General features: G+C 45.5%; 1 protein-coding gene across 11 annotated transcripts in view; it reads left to right on the forward strand.

Moving 5' to 3' along the window:
- Positions 1–6,785: 6,785 nt before the first annotated feature.
- Positions 6,786–19,172, forward strand: part of XG (Xg glycoprotein (Xg blood group)) — a 64,770-nt gene continuing 52,383 nt past the window's right edge. For 2 of the 11 annotated variants that reach the window (XM_063601861.1, XM_003814386.4), the window contains exon 1: positions 6,842–9,152. In XM_063601861.1, coding sequence (XP_063457931.1) covers positions 9,092–9,152 — 61 coding nt within the window. In that variant the 5' untranslated portion in view covers positions 6,842–9,091. Of the gene's footprint in view, positions 9,153–19,172 lie in introns of all 11 variants that reach the window. The other 9 variants (XM_063601865.1, XM_063601862.1, XM_063601867.1 and 6 more) reach the window with 9 other exon arrangements.

The following is a 19,172-nucleotide window of genomic DNA, read 5'->3' on the forward strand; positions in this document are numbered from 1 at the left end:
AAAACAAAGGGCAATTCACATGTTTTCCAGAAATGGAACGCAGATGATTTTATGAAGATAGCCCATTTGATACCGTTTTTCAACTAAGAGATTGGCAGTAATCAGAAAGTTTGTAGGGCTCTTAGGAAACAGATCTGAGACATCATGTAAGTCCTGGGCATTTGCGAAACTTCTATGGGGAATGGACTGACAGTGTCCTTAAACAATTAAACGTGCACATCCGTGGTCGGCCCCCTCAAGGGTGGAGAGGATGAGGCATTTGTGATGTCTCAATACATCCTGGAGAATCTAGAAGGTCACCTCCACACACCTGCACCACAGGTGGCATCCTATAGGTATTTTGCTCAAGGAAGCAATGAAAGGGTAAGATAAATAACCAAGAGGTGCCCGCCACTGTGTTCACCCAATTTTACGTACTCCAAGTTATCACTAGTGTCAAAATCAGAAGAAATAACTCCAATGCCAGAAAAAGCCAGCTGGCTGTGCCCTTCAATATCCTGAGAATGACGGGATGTGAAAAGGTGTCGAATCCTCAATGGCAGGGAGACTGCTTGGGTGACTCCCACCCAGAACTGAAATTGAAGGCGGAGTTTCTGAGCTTAGAAAGGGGAAAGACCCAGCATTTATGACTGACTCCTTCATCCAACCTCTTTCCCCACATCAGACGATTTTTGACATGGGTATGGTAACACCATACGTTTGCATAGAGACATTCATGGGAAGCCTAGCTGCTGTGACGTGCAGCAGTCAGTTTTTAACACCATCATCAGTGGCGAAATGAAACATTCCCTTGAAATCGCCTTTCTCTGGATGACTATTTAAACAGCTTCACGTTAGCCTGCCTGTGCGACTGAGGACGTACTGATGATATCCTCATTTTCCGGTGGAGGAAAGTTTATGACGTCAATCCCATTCCGAATATCAGGACTTTAAATCTCTATGATGTTAGCACAAAATGCAAGTGGAGCCCTCTCCAAGCTTTCATAGCGACATGTATTTTGGAAGCCTTAATGGGGAGACAGTTCTCAATGTGGAAAAGTTGTCATGTATTGCAGAGAAGAGAACAGACCACCATGCCCAGCTAATGTTTGTATTTTTAGTAGAGACGGGGTTTCAACATGTTGGCCAGGATGGTCTCAATCTCTTGACCTCGTGATCTGCTCACCTCGACCTACCAAAATGCTGGGATTTCAGGCGTGAGCCACCGCGCCAGGCCCAATGCATCTCTTTTCTTAGTTGACTTCTTTTGTATCTCTTCATAGCCTTTTCATATTTTTATATTGATTTGTATCTTTCATTTTTTATATATTTAAACTGCCTACTTATGTTAATTCTGTGCCATGGTAACTTCCTTAATTCATGATTCATATGGGCATACATACAGTCATGGATACAACAGGCTTTCGTATATAAAATTATGAAAAAGTTTATTCTTTTAACATTATGTGGGGATACAACAGGTTTTCATATATAAAATTATGAAAAAAAATTCTTCTAACACCTTTGTGGGGATACAAAAGGTTTTCATATATAAAATCATGAAAAAGGCCGAGTGCGGTGGCTCACGCCTGTAATCCCAGCACTTTGGGAGGCCGAGGTGGCTGGATCAAGAGGTCAGGAGATCGAGACCATCCTGGCCAACATGGTGAAACCCTGTCTCTACTAAAAATACAAAAAATTAGCTGGGCATGGTGGCACGCACTTGTAATCCCAGCTACTCGGGAGGCTGAGGCAGGAGAATTGCTTGAACCCGGGAGGTGGAGGTTGCAGTGAGCCAAGATCGCGCCACTGCACTCCAGCCTGGCCACAGAGCAAGAGTCCATCTAAAAAAAAAAAAAAATCGTGAAAAAAAGTATCTATTCTTCTAACACTTTTGTGAGGGTTACACAGGTTTTCATCTATAAAATAATGAAAAAATGTATTCCTTTCTTAAGAACATTTGTCAGGAATGGGTATTCAATCAAGTGTTTTCTTGGGCTGCATCATGCTGACTATGGTTTTCTACTTTGACCTGTTAATATGGTGAATTAAATATAATGACATATCATATATCATCCTTCAATCCAATCTTATTTGGTGTTACACTTTAGTTTTGTTATTTTCTTTAGGATTATTGTGTCAATATTCAAAAGTCAAATTCATGTGTGTTATATGTTTGCATGTAATATATTTCAATATTGTGCTTTCTTCATACATACATTTTGGTAGATTTTCTTCTTTCTCGTGGAAAATCTGATGGCTAAAGTTTTCTGGGCATGGGCTGTGTGTGTGTGTGTGTGTGTGTGTTTTAGAGGGGGCAAAGGGTTTTTGTTTCTTTCTGATGGAGAGATATTTATTTATTTAGAGATGGAGTCTCACTCTGTTGCCCAGGCTGGAGTCCAGTGGTGCAATCTTGGCTCACTGCAACCTCCACCTCCCAAGTTCAAGCAATTCTCCTGCCTCAGCCTCCCGAGTAGCTGGGATTACAGGCATATACAAGCACGCCCAGCTAATTTTTGTATTTTTAGTAGAGATGGGGTTTCACCATGTTGGCCAGGCTGGCTCAAACTCCTGACTTCAAGTGATCTGCCTTCCTCGGCCTCCCAAAGTGCTGGGATGACAGGCATGAGTCACTGTACCCGGCTGGGAAATGAATTTTTTTAAAAAAAACTTTCTGTATTTCTACTTCTTCATTGGAAAGTCATTCGTGTTTACTTAAGTTTTCAAATATCACAGTGCAGATTAGAACAAAGTAGTTGTTTCTAATTCTTCCGCATCCTCCAAGTGTATGGAGAAGCTCGCATTCTTCTTGTTTTGTGCTGTCGTTATTTTAGTTTGTTATCTTCGTCTACTTTAGTTTTCTCAGATAATGTTTAAATTACTTGGCAAATCATTTCTCAATTTTCAATGCATTAATTTCCTCCACCTGCTTTTCTGGAGTTTCATGTGATACCCACTCTCCCCACACAGGATGACTTCTTGAGTTGAATGTTCATTCCATTTATTTTCATTCTTTCTTGCTTAATGTTGTAAACAGGCGAGGTTCTAACTTTTCATCTGTGTACTACAAGCTCTCAAGTTCTTTCATGGGGAGTTTGTATCATGGTCATTTTCTAGTATTTAGCATTTTCAGCTTTTGTTTCCTGTCAACTCAACATGAAAAGTTTTTTAAAACGTCCGGGTGATATTGTTGCTTTGTTTGCTTTCCTGGTTTCATTATCCATTTTCAATTTTGCTGCTGTGAATTTGCACCGTCTCCTTGGGGGGTGATTTGGCTGTATATTAGTCAGCGTTCTCTAGAGGGACATAACTAATGGAATATATATATACACACAAAGGGGAGTTTATTAAGTATTAACTCACACGATCACAAGGTCCCACAATAGGCCATCTGCAGGCTGAGGAGCAAGGAGAGCCAGTCCCAGTCCCAAAACTGAAGAACTTGGAGTCCAATATTTGAAGGCAGGAAGCATCCAGCACGGGACAGAGATGTAGGCTGGGAGGCTAGGCCAGGGTCTCTTCTTGCATTTTTTTGCCTGCTTTATATTCTAGCCTTGATGGCAGCTGATTAGATTATGCCCACCCAGATTAAGGGCGGGGGGCCTGCCTTTCCCAGCCCACTGACTCAAATGGTAATCTCCTTTGGCAACACCCTCACAGACACACCCAGGATCAATACTTTGTGTCAATCAATCCAATCAGCTTAACAGTCAGTATGAACCATCACAGGCAGTGTCTACAAGCAATGAAACGTGCACACACCTTTCTACCTAATTCCTGCCCATTCCTGACCAACGCTCCTAAGAAAGGAATAGATTGATTTTTTTCTTGATTTTATATCTTAAAAACCTGTTGTATCCATGTCTGTATGTGTGCCAGGGTGAATCACAAAGTCAGGAAGTTCATGTGACACAGAATAAGAATATCTTTATTCTTTTATTTTTTATTACTTTTTATTTTGTTTTTGAGACAGAGTCTTACTCTGTCCCCCAGGCTGGAGTGCAGTGGCCTGATCTACGCTCACTACAACCTCCACCTTTCCGGTTCAAGTGATTCTCCTGCCTCAGCCTCCCAAGTAGCTGGGATTACAGGCACATGCCACCACACCCGGCTAATTTTTGTATTTGTAGTAGAAATGTGGTTTCACCATGTTGGCCAGGCTGGTCTCAAACTCCTGACCTCAGGTGATCCATCCGCCTCGGCCTCCTAAAGTGCTGGGATCGCAGTTGTGAGCCATCATGTGTGGCCTAGAATATTCTTATTTCCAATTTTACAGCAACAGAATGTCTTCTGTCTTGTTTCTACTTTAAAAAAACAGTTTGCTAAAGCTTTCTTTGTAGTGCAATTGTGAATTTTCAGGAGCATCCCATGAACATTGAAAAGGAGATGCATTCACGCTTTTTAAGGTTATCGAGGATGTGAAAATTAAAGTTGGCTTTGTAAATTCTGCCGTGTCTGTGAGCTCCCAGCATTTGATCAGCTGAGGCTTCGAGCGGTGAAGTAGAGTGCTTTTCCCCTAACGTGCTCTGATCTGGAGCCTCCGTGTATTACCGCCGGGCACACGGCCTGCCCTGACCATACTTTAGTGAAGCAGAGGTGATAAAACTGTGTTTCACAGGACTCCCACAACACACAGCTTTGATGTCGGCAAACTAGAACCCAGGAGCCAAATCTGCCCACAGTGTGTTTTTGTACAGCTTTCAAGGTAAGAATTTTTTTGTATTATTGTCGTTATTGTTGTTTTGAGACGGAGTCTTACTCCGTCGCCCAGGCTGGAGTCCAGTGGCATGATCTCGGCTCACTGCAACCTCCGCCCCTGGGTTCAAGCGATTCTCCTGCCTCAGCCACCTGAGCAGCTGGGACTACAGGCATGCACCACTACGCCCGGCTACTTTTTGTATTTTCAGTAGAGACAGGGTTTCACCATGTTGGCCAGGCTGGTCTCGAACTCCTGGCCTCAAGTGATCCGCCTGCCTCTGGCTCTCAAAGTCCTGGGATTACAGACATGAGCCACAGTGCCCAGCCAAGAATGGTTTTTACATGTCTGAATAATTTTTAAAACTCCAAAGAACAATAATATTTTGTGATGCATGAAAATTATGTGACACTCAAGTTTTTATGTTCATAAAGTCCACTTGGCGCACAGACATTGGTTACATATTGCAGCAGAATCCATATGGTTTGCAAAGATAAATGCCTTTACTATCTGACCTTCTGCAGAAAAGCTTGTCTACTCTTGCCTTAAGAAGCATGTAAAATACTTACAACACTGGCACATGTTAGGCATGGTGGAAATCATAGCAATTATTTTGCACCTTCATTACATCTGAGAGGATTTCCTGAATTTAACCATTTAACCTAATTCCTCACTACCTTTTGGGAAACATTTTTTTTATTAAGGTGAAATTCACAAATCATAGAATTAACCTTTTTTTTTTTTTTTTTTTTGACGCGGAGTCTCTGTCACCCAGGCTGGCGTGATCTCATCTCACTGCAACCTCTGCTTCCCGGGTTCAGGCAATTCTCGTGCCTCAGCCTGCCAAGTAGTTGGGATTACAGGCAGTCACCACCACATCTGGCTAATTTTTGTATTTTTAGTAGAGATGGGTTTCATCATGTTGGCCAGGCTGGTCTTGAGCTCCTGACCTTAGGTGATCCACCTGCCTCAGCCTCCCAAAGTGCTGGGATGACAGGAGAATTCACCATTTTAAAGTGAACAATTCAGGTTGCTTGCTGCTTTCACAGTGTTTTGTGGCCACCACTTCTACCTAGTTCCAAGATATTTTCACTGCCCCCAAAAGAAATCCCATTAGCAGCTGTTTTTTATATTGGCTTCCTGGGGCTGTCATAAAAACATGCTTCAAACTAGGGAGGGGGCTTAAAAAACAGACAGTTAAGCTGTCACAGTTCTGGAGCATAGAGGTCTGAAATCAAGGAGCAAACAGGGTGGATTCCTCCCTCCGTCCCTTCTTCCTTCCCTTCCTCCCTCAATCCCTCCTTCCCTCCCTCCCTCCCTCCCTCCCTTCCTGCCTTCCCTCCTTCCTTCCTTTCTCTTTCTTCCTTTCCTTACCTTTCCCCTTTCCCTCCCTCCCTCCCTTCCTTCCTTCCTTTCCTCCTCCTCCTTCTTCTTTGTTTCTCTTTCTTTCTTCCTTTCTTTCTTCTTTCTCTTTCTTCTCTCTCTCTCGCTCGCTCTCTCTTTCTGAGTCTCACTCTGTTTCTGTTGCCCAGTCTGTAGTGCGGTGGCACAATCTTGGCTCACTGCAACCTCTGCCTCCTGGGTTCAAGCAATTCTCCTGCCTCAGCTTCCCAAGTAGCTGGGATTACAGGCGCGCACCACCATGCCTAGTTAATTTTTGTATTTTTAGTAGAAACGGGATTTCACCATGTTGGCCAGGCTGGTCTCGAACTACTAATCTCCAGTGATCCGCTCACCTCAGCCACCCAAAGTGCTGGGATTACAGACGTGAGCCACCGGGCCCAGCCAGCAGGGCTGATTTCTTCTGACGCTGTGAGGTAGAATGGATTCCATGCCCCTCCCATTGCGTCCAGTGGTTTGCTGCCAATATCCCTTGGCTTGTAGGTGCATCACCCCAATCTCCCACTTCATGTTCCCAAGGCCTTCTCCCCGTGTGCATGTCAGTGTCCAGATTTCTCTCTTCTTTTAAAATACCAATCATATTGCAGTATGACCTCATCTTAACTAATGATTAGGTTGGTGCAAAAGTAATTGCAGTTTTCACCTTTAAAAGTAATAGCGAGGGGCTGGGCACGCTACCTCACGCCTGTAATCTCAGCACTTTGAGAGGCCGAGGTGGGCGGATCACAAGGTCAGGAGTTCGAGACCAGCCTGGCCAACATGGTGAAACCCCGTCTCTACTAAAAATGCAAAAATTAACCAGGTGTGGTGGTGCACGCCTGTAATTCTAGCTACTCAGGAGGCTGAGGCAGAAGAATCACTTGAACTCAGGAGGCAGAAGTTGCAGTGAGCTGACATCATGCCACTGCATTCCAGCCTGGGTGACAGAGCAAGCCTGTGTCTCAAAAAAAAAAAAAAAAAAAAAAAAAGTAATGGTGAAAACTGCAATTACTTTTGCACCAAAGTAATACATCTGCAAAGATCTTATTTCCAAAGAAAGTCACATTCTGAAGTACTGAAGGGTTGGGCTTCAATATATGAAGTTTGCGGGAGAAAAAATGCAACTCACAATATATCCATTCCCACGTCTTTGCAGCCCCTGGCAACCGGCAATGTGCTTTCTGTCTCTGCAGATTTGCCTGTTCTGGACATTTCAGAGAAATGGAATCCTACACAATGCGTTCTTCTGTGTCTGTTTTCTCTAACTCAGCATCCAGTTTTTGACGTCCATCCGCTTTGTAGCAGATGTCACGGTGTCAGTCCTCTTTAGGGTCAGGGGACTTTGAAGGAAATATCTTTCTAAATGCATCAACTGCTTCCTGGACTCTGCCACTCAGAGCTTAGGACTGCACAAGCTAACTGCCTTAGAGCATTTCCCCCATATGCGCACACACACACACACACACACATGCACACACATGCACACACGCACACACACACAGACACGTGCACACACACACACACACCTGTGTGCACAGGAACTTAATCCATCCAAGTAACTTACCTTTATAAAGATGTTGCAGTCCAGGCGCGATGGCTCACACCTGTAATCCCAGCACTTTGGGAAGCCGAGGCAGGTGGATCACTTGAGGTCAAGAGTTCAAGACCAGCCTGGCCAATGCAGTGAAACCCTGTATCTACTAAAAATACAGAAATTAGCCGGGCGTGGTGTCGGGTGCCTGTAATCCTAGCTACTCGGGTGGCTGAGGCAGGAGAATCGCTTGAACCTGAGAGGCGGAGGTTGTAGTGAGTTGAGATCACACCACTGCACTCCAGCCTGGGCAACAGAGTGAGACTCTGTCTCAAAAAAAAAAAAAAAAGGAAGATATTTCATAGAAGACAACTCCCAAACACCAGGTCAACAACATGAACAGACTTAACACTCCAGATGCTCAAATTTGCAGAGAGAAAAGTCCAAGATTTATTTCTCCTTTTGGGTCCGTTTGCCATGAATCCTGCTTCTCTGGGAATTTAGAAGCTGCCCTTATAACTAAGACTGATTTTCCCCTTTCTCCTGCAGTTAATCTATTTACCAGAGGACTTCAAAGCTGTTTGCAAATGGTAACTTTTTAAGTGCTTGCCTACTGCTTCATGGTAGGTAGAGTGTAAGGGTTAACCCACGAGTTGTATATGGATAAATTAGACACAGTCACAGATCTGCAGGGAAGAATATAATTAAAACCATTGTGAAAGCAGGAGTCATCATCGAACTCAGCTATCCAGTCATGTTTCTTCTCCAAGGAGATTTCAAACAGAAGATGTAAATTTTGGTAGTTACATAAAATGTCTCAGATTTAAATGAAAGACACAAAAAGCCACATGTCATCTCCTTTTCCTGAACAACCGTATCTGCTGAAATATTAGTTCTGCCACCTACAGAGACAACTGAAGGCTGAGGATAAAAAATGCCTCTTGGAAGTCACTGAGTTTGTTAGGTATAAAAGGCAAGACTTCAACTGAGGTCTTTGCACTGATGTGTACATTAACCCCCCACTGGGTATCACTGTACAATCACGTCCTGCAGGAGGAAGATTACAGGCGGCCAGTGTCTTCTCTGGTTTCTGGGTTGGTGACTTTGAACTTGCTACAGCTCCCACACCCGCAGCGAGCAGAGTTGCCAAGCAAGTGTGCCGGCTTCCAGAAGCCTGAGATGCCCATTGGTGCTTGGGAACCACCCCAGTTTCCCCATCCTCTGCGCTGCTGCAGATTGGTTGGGGCAGCCCGGGGAGGCTGGCTCCGACACACGACTGAGTGTGCCTACACTGGTCCCACAGGTTTTCAGCTGTGGAGTTTGGGATCTGAGCTTGGAGCCCATTTGTTTCTGGCAGTTCGGCTCATATTTTCCACTTGAAGACATCGCCTCCCTTCCTTCCAAGCTGGGAGACCAGAAGTCAACAACAGGAGGGTGGAGAGGCCGGGTCTCACAATCCGCTTGGCTGGGGAGTCCACTGAGGTTCTTGCATCCTGAAGCAAACCATGGAGAGCTGGTGGGGACTTCCCTGTCTTGCGTTCCTGTGTTTTCTAATGCACGCCCGAGGTAAGAGGCATTTTGCTTTGAGGGAGATCTGCCTGGGCATGGATTTTTCTATTCTTGCTTTAAGAAACTCTTTCCAAAGGAGTTGCTATGAAGTGAATGGGGATAATTTGCCCAATGGGATTAGAAAGGAGACTAAGAGCGATGGGTGGCTGAGAGGGGAGGGAGAAGACGGGCTGCTCCCATTTGGAATCTGGGAATTAGATCCAGAAGGGCAGGATGTTAGCTGATACCATCTAGATATTCGCCATATTTTCCTGTTTTGATCCATGTGTCCCACGCGTTTAAAAAATGACCTATTTAACTCCGTGATTCAAGCATGACTGGGTGTGTGTGGAATGCCAGTCATTTCTTTCTGATTTTAAAAATTAGTTCTGACCATTTCCATACAGTAAAAGTAGAGTTGAAACTACTTCATCCCGTGGGGCAGATTACCAGAGATTCGTTTGCTGGAAGGGTTGCATTTGTTCAGATTTTTAAATCTTTTCCTAAACACTGTCATTCATTCTTGCAAATTAAAACCACCTGAATTGTTCACATCAAAAACTTCGATATAAACTTGCAGGCTGGCTGTCCCAGACTCCAAGATTAGATTTTTCAGTTCCGTACAAAGACCTCTTTGAGAAACTCCAATGAACTCATAAAATACAGGATTTGAACAACGGTTGAGTAAGTTTCTTTGGTCATTTTAATGTGGCGATTTCAGAGAAGGGAACGCCTGGGCGCATCTTAAGAGAGAGAAGTATTTCTGTTAGGAGTTAAAAGACATCATTCAGATGTCCCTGTGGCAGCATTTCCTGCTTATCCTATTTAAAGACATGGACGTCATTAAGATTGGAGTTGGTTGTTTATGGGCGGAGGCGGTGTCGGGATGGATAGATCCTGGTGGACATAGTCTAGGATCTGCAGTGAGAATTTTTTATTATTCTGTGCTGTCTTCAGATCTCACCTAGTAAGTGGACAATGCGGCCATGCATTCATTAGCTTCTGTTTACGGGGAGATGCTCAACAGCAAACCCACCTCCCCAGAAAAGTACTTCCAGGAGTTTGTATCATTCACAGTAAGAGCCAAAGGTTAACCATATCCCCTTGGGCAAATCAACTTCTACAAAGTGCGGATACAGACAGTTCCCAACTTACCATGGTTTGACATGATGCTTCAATTTAAGATTTTTCAACTTTACAACGGTGTAAAATTGGTATGCATTCAGTAGAAACGAAAACTGTACTTTGAGTACCCATACAACGGTCAAGCAATTCTCCTGCCTCAGCATCTCAAGTAGCTGGGATTATAGGTGCCCACCACCACACCCAGCTAATTTTTCTATTTTTAGTACAGACTGGGTTTCACCGTGTTGGCCAGGCTGGTCTTGAATCTTGACCTCTGGTGATCCACCGGCCTCCCAAAGTGCTGGGATTATAAATGTGAGACACCGTGCCCAGCCCCATACAGCCATTCTGTTTTTCATTTTCAGTACAATATTCAATAAATTATGTGACGTATGCAACACCTCATTATAAAGTCGACATTGTGCTAGATGATTTGTCCATCTGTTGGCTGGTGTTCTGAGCACTTTGAAGGCTGGTAAGGCTAAGCTATGGCGTTTGGTAGGGTAGTTGTATTAAATGCACTTGTGACATAAAATGTTTTCTTTTTTTTAATGTGTTTTAATTTTTTTGAGGGAGGGGCCCACTGTGTCACCTAGACTGGAGTGCAGTGGTTCCATCATAGCTCACTGCAGTCTTCACCCCAGGGGTTCGAACAAACCTCCCACCTCAGCCTCCAGAGTAGCTGGAACTACAGGCATTTGCCGCTACGCCTGACTAGTTTTTAAAACTTTTTGTAGAGACGGGATCTCACTATGTTGTCCAGGCTGGACTTGAACGTCTCAGCTCAAACGATCCTCCCACCTTGGCCTCCCCAAATCTTGAGATTACAGGCATCAGCCACCACACCCTGTCCTGCGCTAAATTCTTTGACTGACGGCAGCACTTCCTATGCACTAGGCATGGATTAACTTAGTTGATTGTCCCTCAACCCTATGACGGGAGTGTCGTGCCTGATGTCATTTTACAGATGGTGTATTAGTCAGGGTTCTCTAGAGGGACAGAACTAATGCAATAGAAATATACATAGAGAGAGGAGTTTATTAAGTATTAACTCACATGATCACAAGGTCTCACAACAGGCCGTCTGCAGGCTGAGGAGCAAGGAGAGCCAGTCCAGGTTCCAAAACTGAAGAACTTGGAGTCTGATGTTCCAGCATCCACCTTGGGAGAAAGATGTAGGCCAGAAGACTAGGCCAGTGTCTCTTTTCACATTTTTCTGCCTGCTTATATTCTAGCCACAGCGGCAGCTGATTAGATGGTGCCCATCCAGATTGAGGGTGGGTCCGCCCCTTCCAGTCCACTGACTCAAATGTTAATCTCCTTTGGCAACACCCTCACAGATACACCCAGGATCAATACTTTGTATCCTTCAATCCAATCAAGTTGACATTCAGTATTAACCATCACAGATATGGGTAAACTGAGGCACTGAGGATTTGGACGGGGGCAGCCGGCAGCAGAATCTGAGCTGTCTTGTAGCTCTCTCTCGGAAGACTCCAGTGAGCATCCCGCTCTATCCCAAGCCTTGTCTTCTGAAAATCAGAATCATCCCTCCTCCAAGTGTTACAGGAAAGGGGTCCGGATCCAGACCCCAAGACAGGGTTCTTGGATCTCGCTCGATAAAGAATTCAGGGCTAGTCTATAAACTGAAAACAAGTTTATTAGGAAAGTAAAGGAATAAAAGAATGGCTACTCCGCAGAGCAGCTCTTAGAGCTACTGCTTGCCCATTTGTATAGTTATTTCTTAGTGATATGCTAAGCAAGGCTTGGATTATTCATGCCTCCCCTTTTTAGACCATGCAGAGTTCCTGACATTGCCGTGGCATTTGTAATTGTCATGGTGCTGGTGGGAGTGTAACACTGAGGACAACCAGAGGCCACTCTCATCACCATCTGGGTTTTGGTGGGTTCTGGCCGGCTTCTTTACTACCACCTGTTTTATCAGCTAGGTCTTTATGACCTGTATCTTGTGCAGACCTTCAGTCTCATCCTGTGACTCAGAATGCCTTAATCATCTGGGAATGCAGCCCAGTAGGTTTCAGCCTTCTATTGCCCAGCCCCTATTCAAGATGGAGTCGCTCTTGTTCCAGTGCCTCTGACACAAGTAGCGCCCCTTAGGGAGGTTACAGGAGGGACTGGAAGGAAAGTGAGGTCTGGATCAGGGCCCTTCTGTGTGAATAACATGATGTACATGCAGCAGCTGGGTATGTCCTGGGTAAAAATTAGTTAAATGCACAGGCGACCCTGTTTCATCCCCAGCCATCACCAGCTGGAAATGGAGCACATTCCCAAGATCCCAAAAACATTCTGCAAGGCTGGTGCGATGATTGCTACGAAGTACTTAAGAAAACAGATTATTGTTCAGGATCAATAGCTAATGCATGTGGGGCTTAATGCCTCTGTGACGGGTTGATAGGTGCAGCAAACCACCATGGCACATGTTTACCTATGTTACAAACCTGCACGTCCTGCACACGTATCCCGGAACTTAAAATAAAATAAAGAAGACAGAATATTGTTCACGGTTAATATGCTGTAAATCATTATGATGATTACTAAATTATCAATACAAAACAAGATAATAGCAAGACGGCCATATTCCTAATAGAGGTTGATGTTTTAGCAGCCTCACATTTCCACTGTATTTAATTAGTATTTGCCGTCCAATCCAGAGGGGCATGAAGGAGCACGAGACAAAATCAGGTCTTCTAACAGCTGAGAAGAAGCTGAGAACCAGAAGTGGAAACCCCAAAGGGCAGCGTATGAAATGTCATTTATTGAGGGAAAAAAAAAGAAAATGACAGAGTTCGATAGAAGAAATAAGCACTAGTGTTTAGATAATCAGTAGGGTGACTTTAGTTTACAATAATCTATTGTAGATTTCAAAATAGAAGAGTCGGAATGGTTCTAATATGAAGGAAAGACAAATATTTAAGGTGGATGGATATCCCAAGTAGGCTGATTTGATCTTTACAAATTATATAAATGTATTAAATTATTACATGTACCCTGAAGCTATGTACATCTGTTATGCATCAATTAAAAATAAATTAAAAGAAAAGGATATATGTCCAGGATATACACCAGCTAAGACAGTCTCTTCCAAGTCTATTGTACATTATTCCCTTATCAGATTTGAAACCTGAGAGTTCCCTGACCCCCCCCCCCTCACAGGATGTGCGACAGGGGTGTGTTTGATCTGTTTGACCGCTGCACACTGAAACCTCTCATGGGAGGCAGAACTTGCAGACGGGCAGGTGCAGCAGCTAGTGTGAGTGTTTTTGAGCTCTGGGCCCCACGGTAGCATCTAGGGATGGGTGCCTGCGACCCCCGAAGCCCCAGTGGGCGTTTTACAGTGCTCTTTTAGCTCTGCCATCCGCACATGGCTTAAGCGTTAGCCAGCTCAGTGCCGTCTTGGTACCCGGGTTCTTGTCCAGCATCCAGGAAGAATCAGGTCACACGAACCAGCTGAAGGATGGTAAATGCGGAAGACTTTGTTGCCAGATGGAGATGACTCTTAGCGGGATGGTTGGGGAGTTGGAAAGGGGATGGAGTGGGAAGATGATCTTCCCCTGGAGTTTGGTTGTCCTGCGGCTAATCTCTTCTCCAACCATCCCCAGCTGAACACCTCTCAGTGTTCAGATGTTCCTTCTCTTCTCTCCTTCTCTGCTGTGCTGCTCTTTGGTTCCTCGCCTTTTCTGCTCATCTGTCTGTCTGTACATGGGGTCTGGGGTTTGGGGTTATATGGGTACAGGACAGGCAGGCATGGTGGGTCAAAAGGCAACATTTGGGCACAAAAATAGGAATGCCTGTTTCCATTTAGGACTACAGGTTTCCAGGCTTGAGGGCGGGGCCTTTGCTGGGGAAGTGCCCTCTTCTATCTAGTATCTTCCTGCCTCCTGTCCGTATCAACATGACTTAAAATGTGTGTGCATTTGTATAGAGCTGTGTTTCTATGTAAAGACTAAAAAAGACTTATGAAAAAGATCACTCAGAGCTCTGAACAGTAGCAAATCATATTTCTGAGTACTTCCTGTTGAGTAAAGGTAAGTGAGGATTGTGGCAAGTATTTTTCATTACTTGCTGCATTAGGTTGTCACAGGCTGTTTAGTTTACTTCTAAAAATTGGGATATGGGGAAGTTGTGGGCCGGGCACAGTGGCTCATGTTTGTAATCCCAGCAGTTTGGGAGGCCGAGTTGGGCAGATCACTTGAGGTCAGGAGTTTGAGACCAGCCTGGCCAACATGGCAGAACGCTGTTTCTACTAAAAATACAAAAATTAGCCAGGCATGGTGGGGGGTGTCTGTAATCCCAGCTATTCAGGAGGCTGAGACAGGAGAATCGCTTGAACCCAGGAGGCGGAGGTTGCGGTGAGCAGAGATCACACCACTGCACTCCAGCCTGGGTGACAGAGTAAGACTCCATCTCAAAAAAAAAAAAAAAAAAAGGAGAAAAACGTTATGATGATCGCCTAAGGTGAGAAGCCATACCATGCCAGCGTACAGAACCCCAAACCACGCCAGCCTCATCCTACGTCTCAGTTATATTTTTCTTGACTTGCTTCCATTCTGGTGCCCCCTCTCTCCCTGCCCCCTCCTTCCCTGCAAAGGATCTAGCAAATTTTTAGGTGTGGAAAGGGAACCACAAATGGGTCATTTCCCTGCCATTGTCACCTTGAGCATGTAGCCATTTAGTGCAGTGATTCTCTGTCTTTGATGTGCAGGTCATCACCTTGAAGGGAGGAGGTATTAAAAGCACCACCCCGTCCCCACCCACTGAGGTCTTTATTCAGCAGGTGTGGGTCAGGCATTTGGGAGCTGGGAGACCTGCATTTTAAGAAGCACCCCAGGTGATGCCCAAGCGGAGCTATGTACTTCTTTTAAGAGATGATGACTCTGTGTGCAACCATGTGGTTACCTTTGCGTGGAGTCTCATGGATCACTGCCACAGTGGGGAGGCAGCTCTGTGCTCTCCAATTCGGTGATGTGTCATTCACTCTATGCAGGCCCAAGGTGACACCCCCAGATACAGATGCTGCCATCCAGCCATTCTCAACCAGGGATCATGTTTATCCACAGGGACACTTGTCGATATCTTGAGGCTTTGAGTTGCCACACTGATAGCAGGGATGCTGCTGGCATCTAGTGGGTGGAGCCCAGAGATGCTGCTCAACACCCTGCAGTGCACAGGACGCCCCACAGCAAAGAATGATCCAACCTCATATGTCAGTAGGACTGAGGCTGAGGAATCTTGCCTTAGCATGAGAGATCCTGTCTGTCTGTCTGCCTATCTCTAGATCTATCATCTACCATTATCCATCGACCTATCTGTCTCTATTATATACACCTATCATCTACCTAATCTATCTGTCAATGATTTTCTGTCTTCTATCATCTATCTATCTATCTATCTATCTATCTATCATTATACCTACTTCTGTATCCAACTCTCATCTCTATTATCTATGTATCTGTCTGTCTGTCTATCTATCTATTTATCTATCTTTCTACCTACTTCTCTATCCAATTCTCATCTCTATTACCTATCTATGTATCTATGTATCTATCTATGTATCTATCTATCCATCCCTCTGTCAATCTATCTATTTATCTAGCAGTCCATCATCTATCTATGACATTCTTCTGCTACTCAGGGACAATTGTGTTCCTCAAGTAACACTTGGCAATGTCTGGAAACAATTTTGGTAGTTGCACTGGGATGGGTGTTCTCGCATCCGGTGGGTGGAGACAAGGCATGTTGTTCAACACCTTACAGTGCACAGGACAGCACCCATGACAGAGAGTTATGCAGCCCCAAGTGTCATTAGTGCTGTAGTGGAGAACCTGCTGTTAGTTGTAACTTCTAACCCTGCGAAAGGGGACAGGTTGGAAATGTCATGCTCCTGTACACTGTAGGAGGTATAGTTGTCTGGAGGTATAGTTGTCCTGTACAGTATAGGAGGTATGGTATGGTTGTCTGGGGCATTTCTAAATGGATCTTACTGTCAGAATGCACTTGTAGGATCTTTTCCCCATAGGGCATAGAGCCATGGCACATATAACCCAGAAGCTAAGCATTCCATAGTTTCCTTGTTGGAGTAGGAAGGGGCTGTGCAGAAAAAGTCTATGGCTGTTTGGCACCTGAGTGTGAAGACATCTGGCAAATATTGGAGCCAATTAGCAGACAGGCACGGAGTCCAAGAAATGTCTCCCCTTTCTTGGATAACAACTGACCCTTCCTGTGAGGGCCCCCCTCATTCCAGCCATTTTCCTCTTTCTCATTGGCAGACAGGGGGTAGAAAAGTGGGGTTCTGCCTGCAGGTGGGGCTCTGCCAGACACGGCTAAGCTCCTGGGGATTCCCCCGATGGATCAGGGGCCAGAGGCACCTAAACCTGTGAGTGATGTGTGCAGCCACGGTGCTGAGGCTGGGAAACTCTGCTGTAGTCTGTGAATCCCAACCTCTGGGAATGCTTCAGAATCTGCATGTGGCCAGATTCTGGGCTGATCTGGAATCTGCATGTGGCTGGATTCTGGGCTGATCCAGGCATGGAGGCGTGTGCCTGTAATCCCAGCTACTCGGGAGGCTGAGGTGAGAGAATTGCTTGAACCTGGGAGGCAGAGGTTGCAGTGAGCTGAGATTGTGCCATTGCACTGCAGTGAGCCGAGATTGCACCACTGCACTCCAGCCTGGGCAACAGAGCGAGACTCTGTCTCAGAAAAAAAAAAATTAAGGAAGAGTATTATTGAGGGCATAGGCCAGGCGCGTGATGTTGCTGAGATGAAACTGTCTCTCCAGATTCCCAAACCCTGGTTATCTCCACTGAACCAGGCTGTCCAATGGCATCCTCATTGTAATTGACCATGTTCCATGGTTTAAATCTGTTGTGAGCCAAATTGTACCCTCCTCAATTTTACAGATGGAAGTCCTAACCTGCAGGACCTCCAATTGTGACTGTGTTTGGAGATGGGGTCTTTAAAGAGGTGATTCAGGCTGGGTGCGGTGGCTCGTGCCTGTAATCCCAGCACTTTGGGAGGCTGAGGCGGGAGATCATGAGGTCAGGAGATGGAGATCATCCTGGCTAACACGGTGAAACCCCATCTCTACTAAAAATACAAAAAAAAAAAAAATTAGCTGGGCGTGCCTGTAGTCCCAGCTACTTGGGAGGCTGAGGCAGGAGAATCGCTTGAACCTGGGAGGTGGAGGTTGCAGTGAACCGAGATCACACTACCGCACTCCAGCCTGGGCGACAGAGCGAGGCTCTGTCTCAAAAAAAAAAAAAAAAAAAAGAGGTGATTCAGGCAAAATGAGGTCACTAGGTCGGGCCCTGATCCAACAGGACTGCAGACCTTATAAAAAGACAAGATGAAGACACAGACATGCACAGAGGGATGACCCTGTGAGGACTCAGGGAAAAGATGGCATCCGCAAGCCGAGGAGAGAGTTCTCAGGAGGAACCAGCCCTGCCCACACCTTGATCTCAGACTTCCAGCTTCCAGGCCTGTGGGAGAATCAATGTCCACTGTTTAAACAGCCTGGTCTGTGGGACTTTGCTATGGCAGCAGCCACAGTGGACAAACACATTTGTATTCCAATGAATGAGTTACCGCTGTAAGGGTTGAATTGTGCGTCTCCAAAATGTATATATTGAAGGCCTAATCCCTAGGACCTCAGAACATGACTGTGTTTGGTGATGGGGTCTTTAAAGAGGTGAGAAGGGTACAATGAGCTCAGGAGGTTGTGCCCTGATACAATAGGACTGGGGTCCTTATAAAAAGAGTAGATAAGGACACAGACACACACAGAGAGATGACCCTGTAAAGACACAGGGAGAAGAGGGTGTCTACAAGTCAAGAAGAGAGGCCTCAGGAGGAACCAGCTCTGCCCATGCCTTGATCTCAGAATTCCAGCCTCCAGGACTGTGGGAGAATAAAAGTCTGTGGTTTGTAAGCCACCCAGCCTATGGTATTCTGTGATAGCAGCCTGCAATGGACTAAGACATCTCATAAGAAGAGCAGATGAGGACACAGACACGCACATAGAGGGACGACCACGTGGGGACACAGGGAGAAGACGGCGTCTACAAGCCCAGGACAGAGGCCTCAGGAGGAAACAGCCTTGCCCATATCCTGATCTGAAGACGTCCAGCCTCCAGGACTGTGGGAGAATCAATGTCTGTTGCTTATAAGCCACCCAGTCTATGGTATGCTGTGACAGCAGCCTGAAATGGACTAAGACACCTCATAAGAAGAGGAGATGAGGACACAGACACACACAGAGGGATGACTACGTGGGGACTCAAGGAGAAGACGGCATCTACAAGCCCAGGAGAGAGGACTCAGGAGGAACCGGCCCTGCCCACACCTTGATCTCAGACTTTCAGCTTCCAGGACTATGGGAGAATCAAGGTTGTTGTTTAAGCTGCCCAGTCTTTGGGATTTCATTGTAACAACTCTGGGAAGCCATTACCAAGTCTCTGTCCTGCAAAGTGAGATCCATGGATCTGCAGCCTTGACATCCCCTGGGAGCTGATGAGAAACACTGTGTCTTGGGCCCAGACAGACCTGCTGAAGCATAGTCTGTGTGTCACCCATGTCCTGAGGGATCCGTATGCATGCCACTCTGGGAAGATGGGTTTACAACACACCATCAACCAGTGCCTCATTGCATGGTCTGCGGTATTTTCCTCGAGTTTTCCTTGCACCAAAGATGTCTTGCTTTTTGTGATGAATGATCATTCCTTCCTCTTTGACGACAAAATACTTCGATCTCTGCAGACACCGTCTGTTGTGTTACAGACAGACACTGAGGCCTGAATTCTCATTACCAATGTTTGCTCTAATAGAGCTTCAATCTGCAACTGCATAATACGGTCACTGGGAAGTCAAGAACGGGGCCGGTTGGTTGACCTTCTG

This window comes from Pan paniscus, chromosome X (assembly GCF_029289425.2).
Source record: "Pan paniscus chromosome X, NHGRI_mPanPan1-v2.0_pri, whole genome shotgun sequence".
In the NCBI taxonomy this organism is placed as follows: domain Eukaryota; kingdom Metazoa; phylum Chordata; class Mammalia; order Primates; family Hominidae; genus Pan; species Pan paniscus.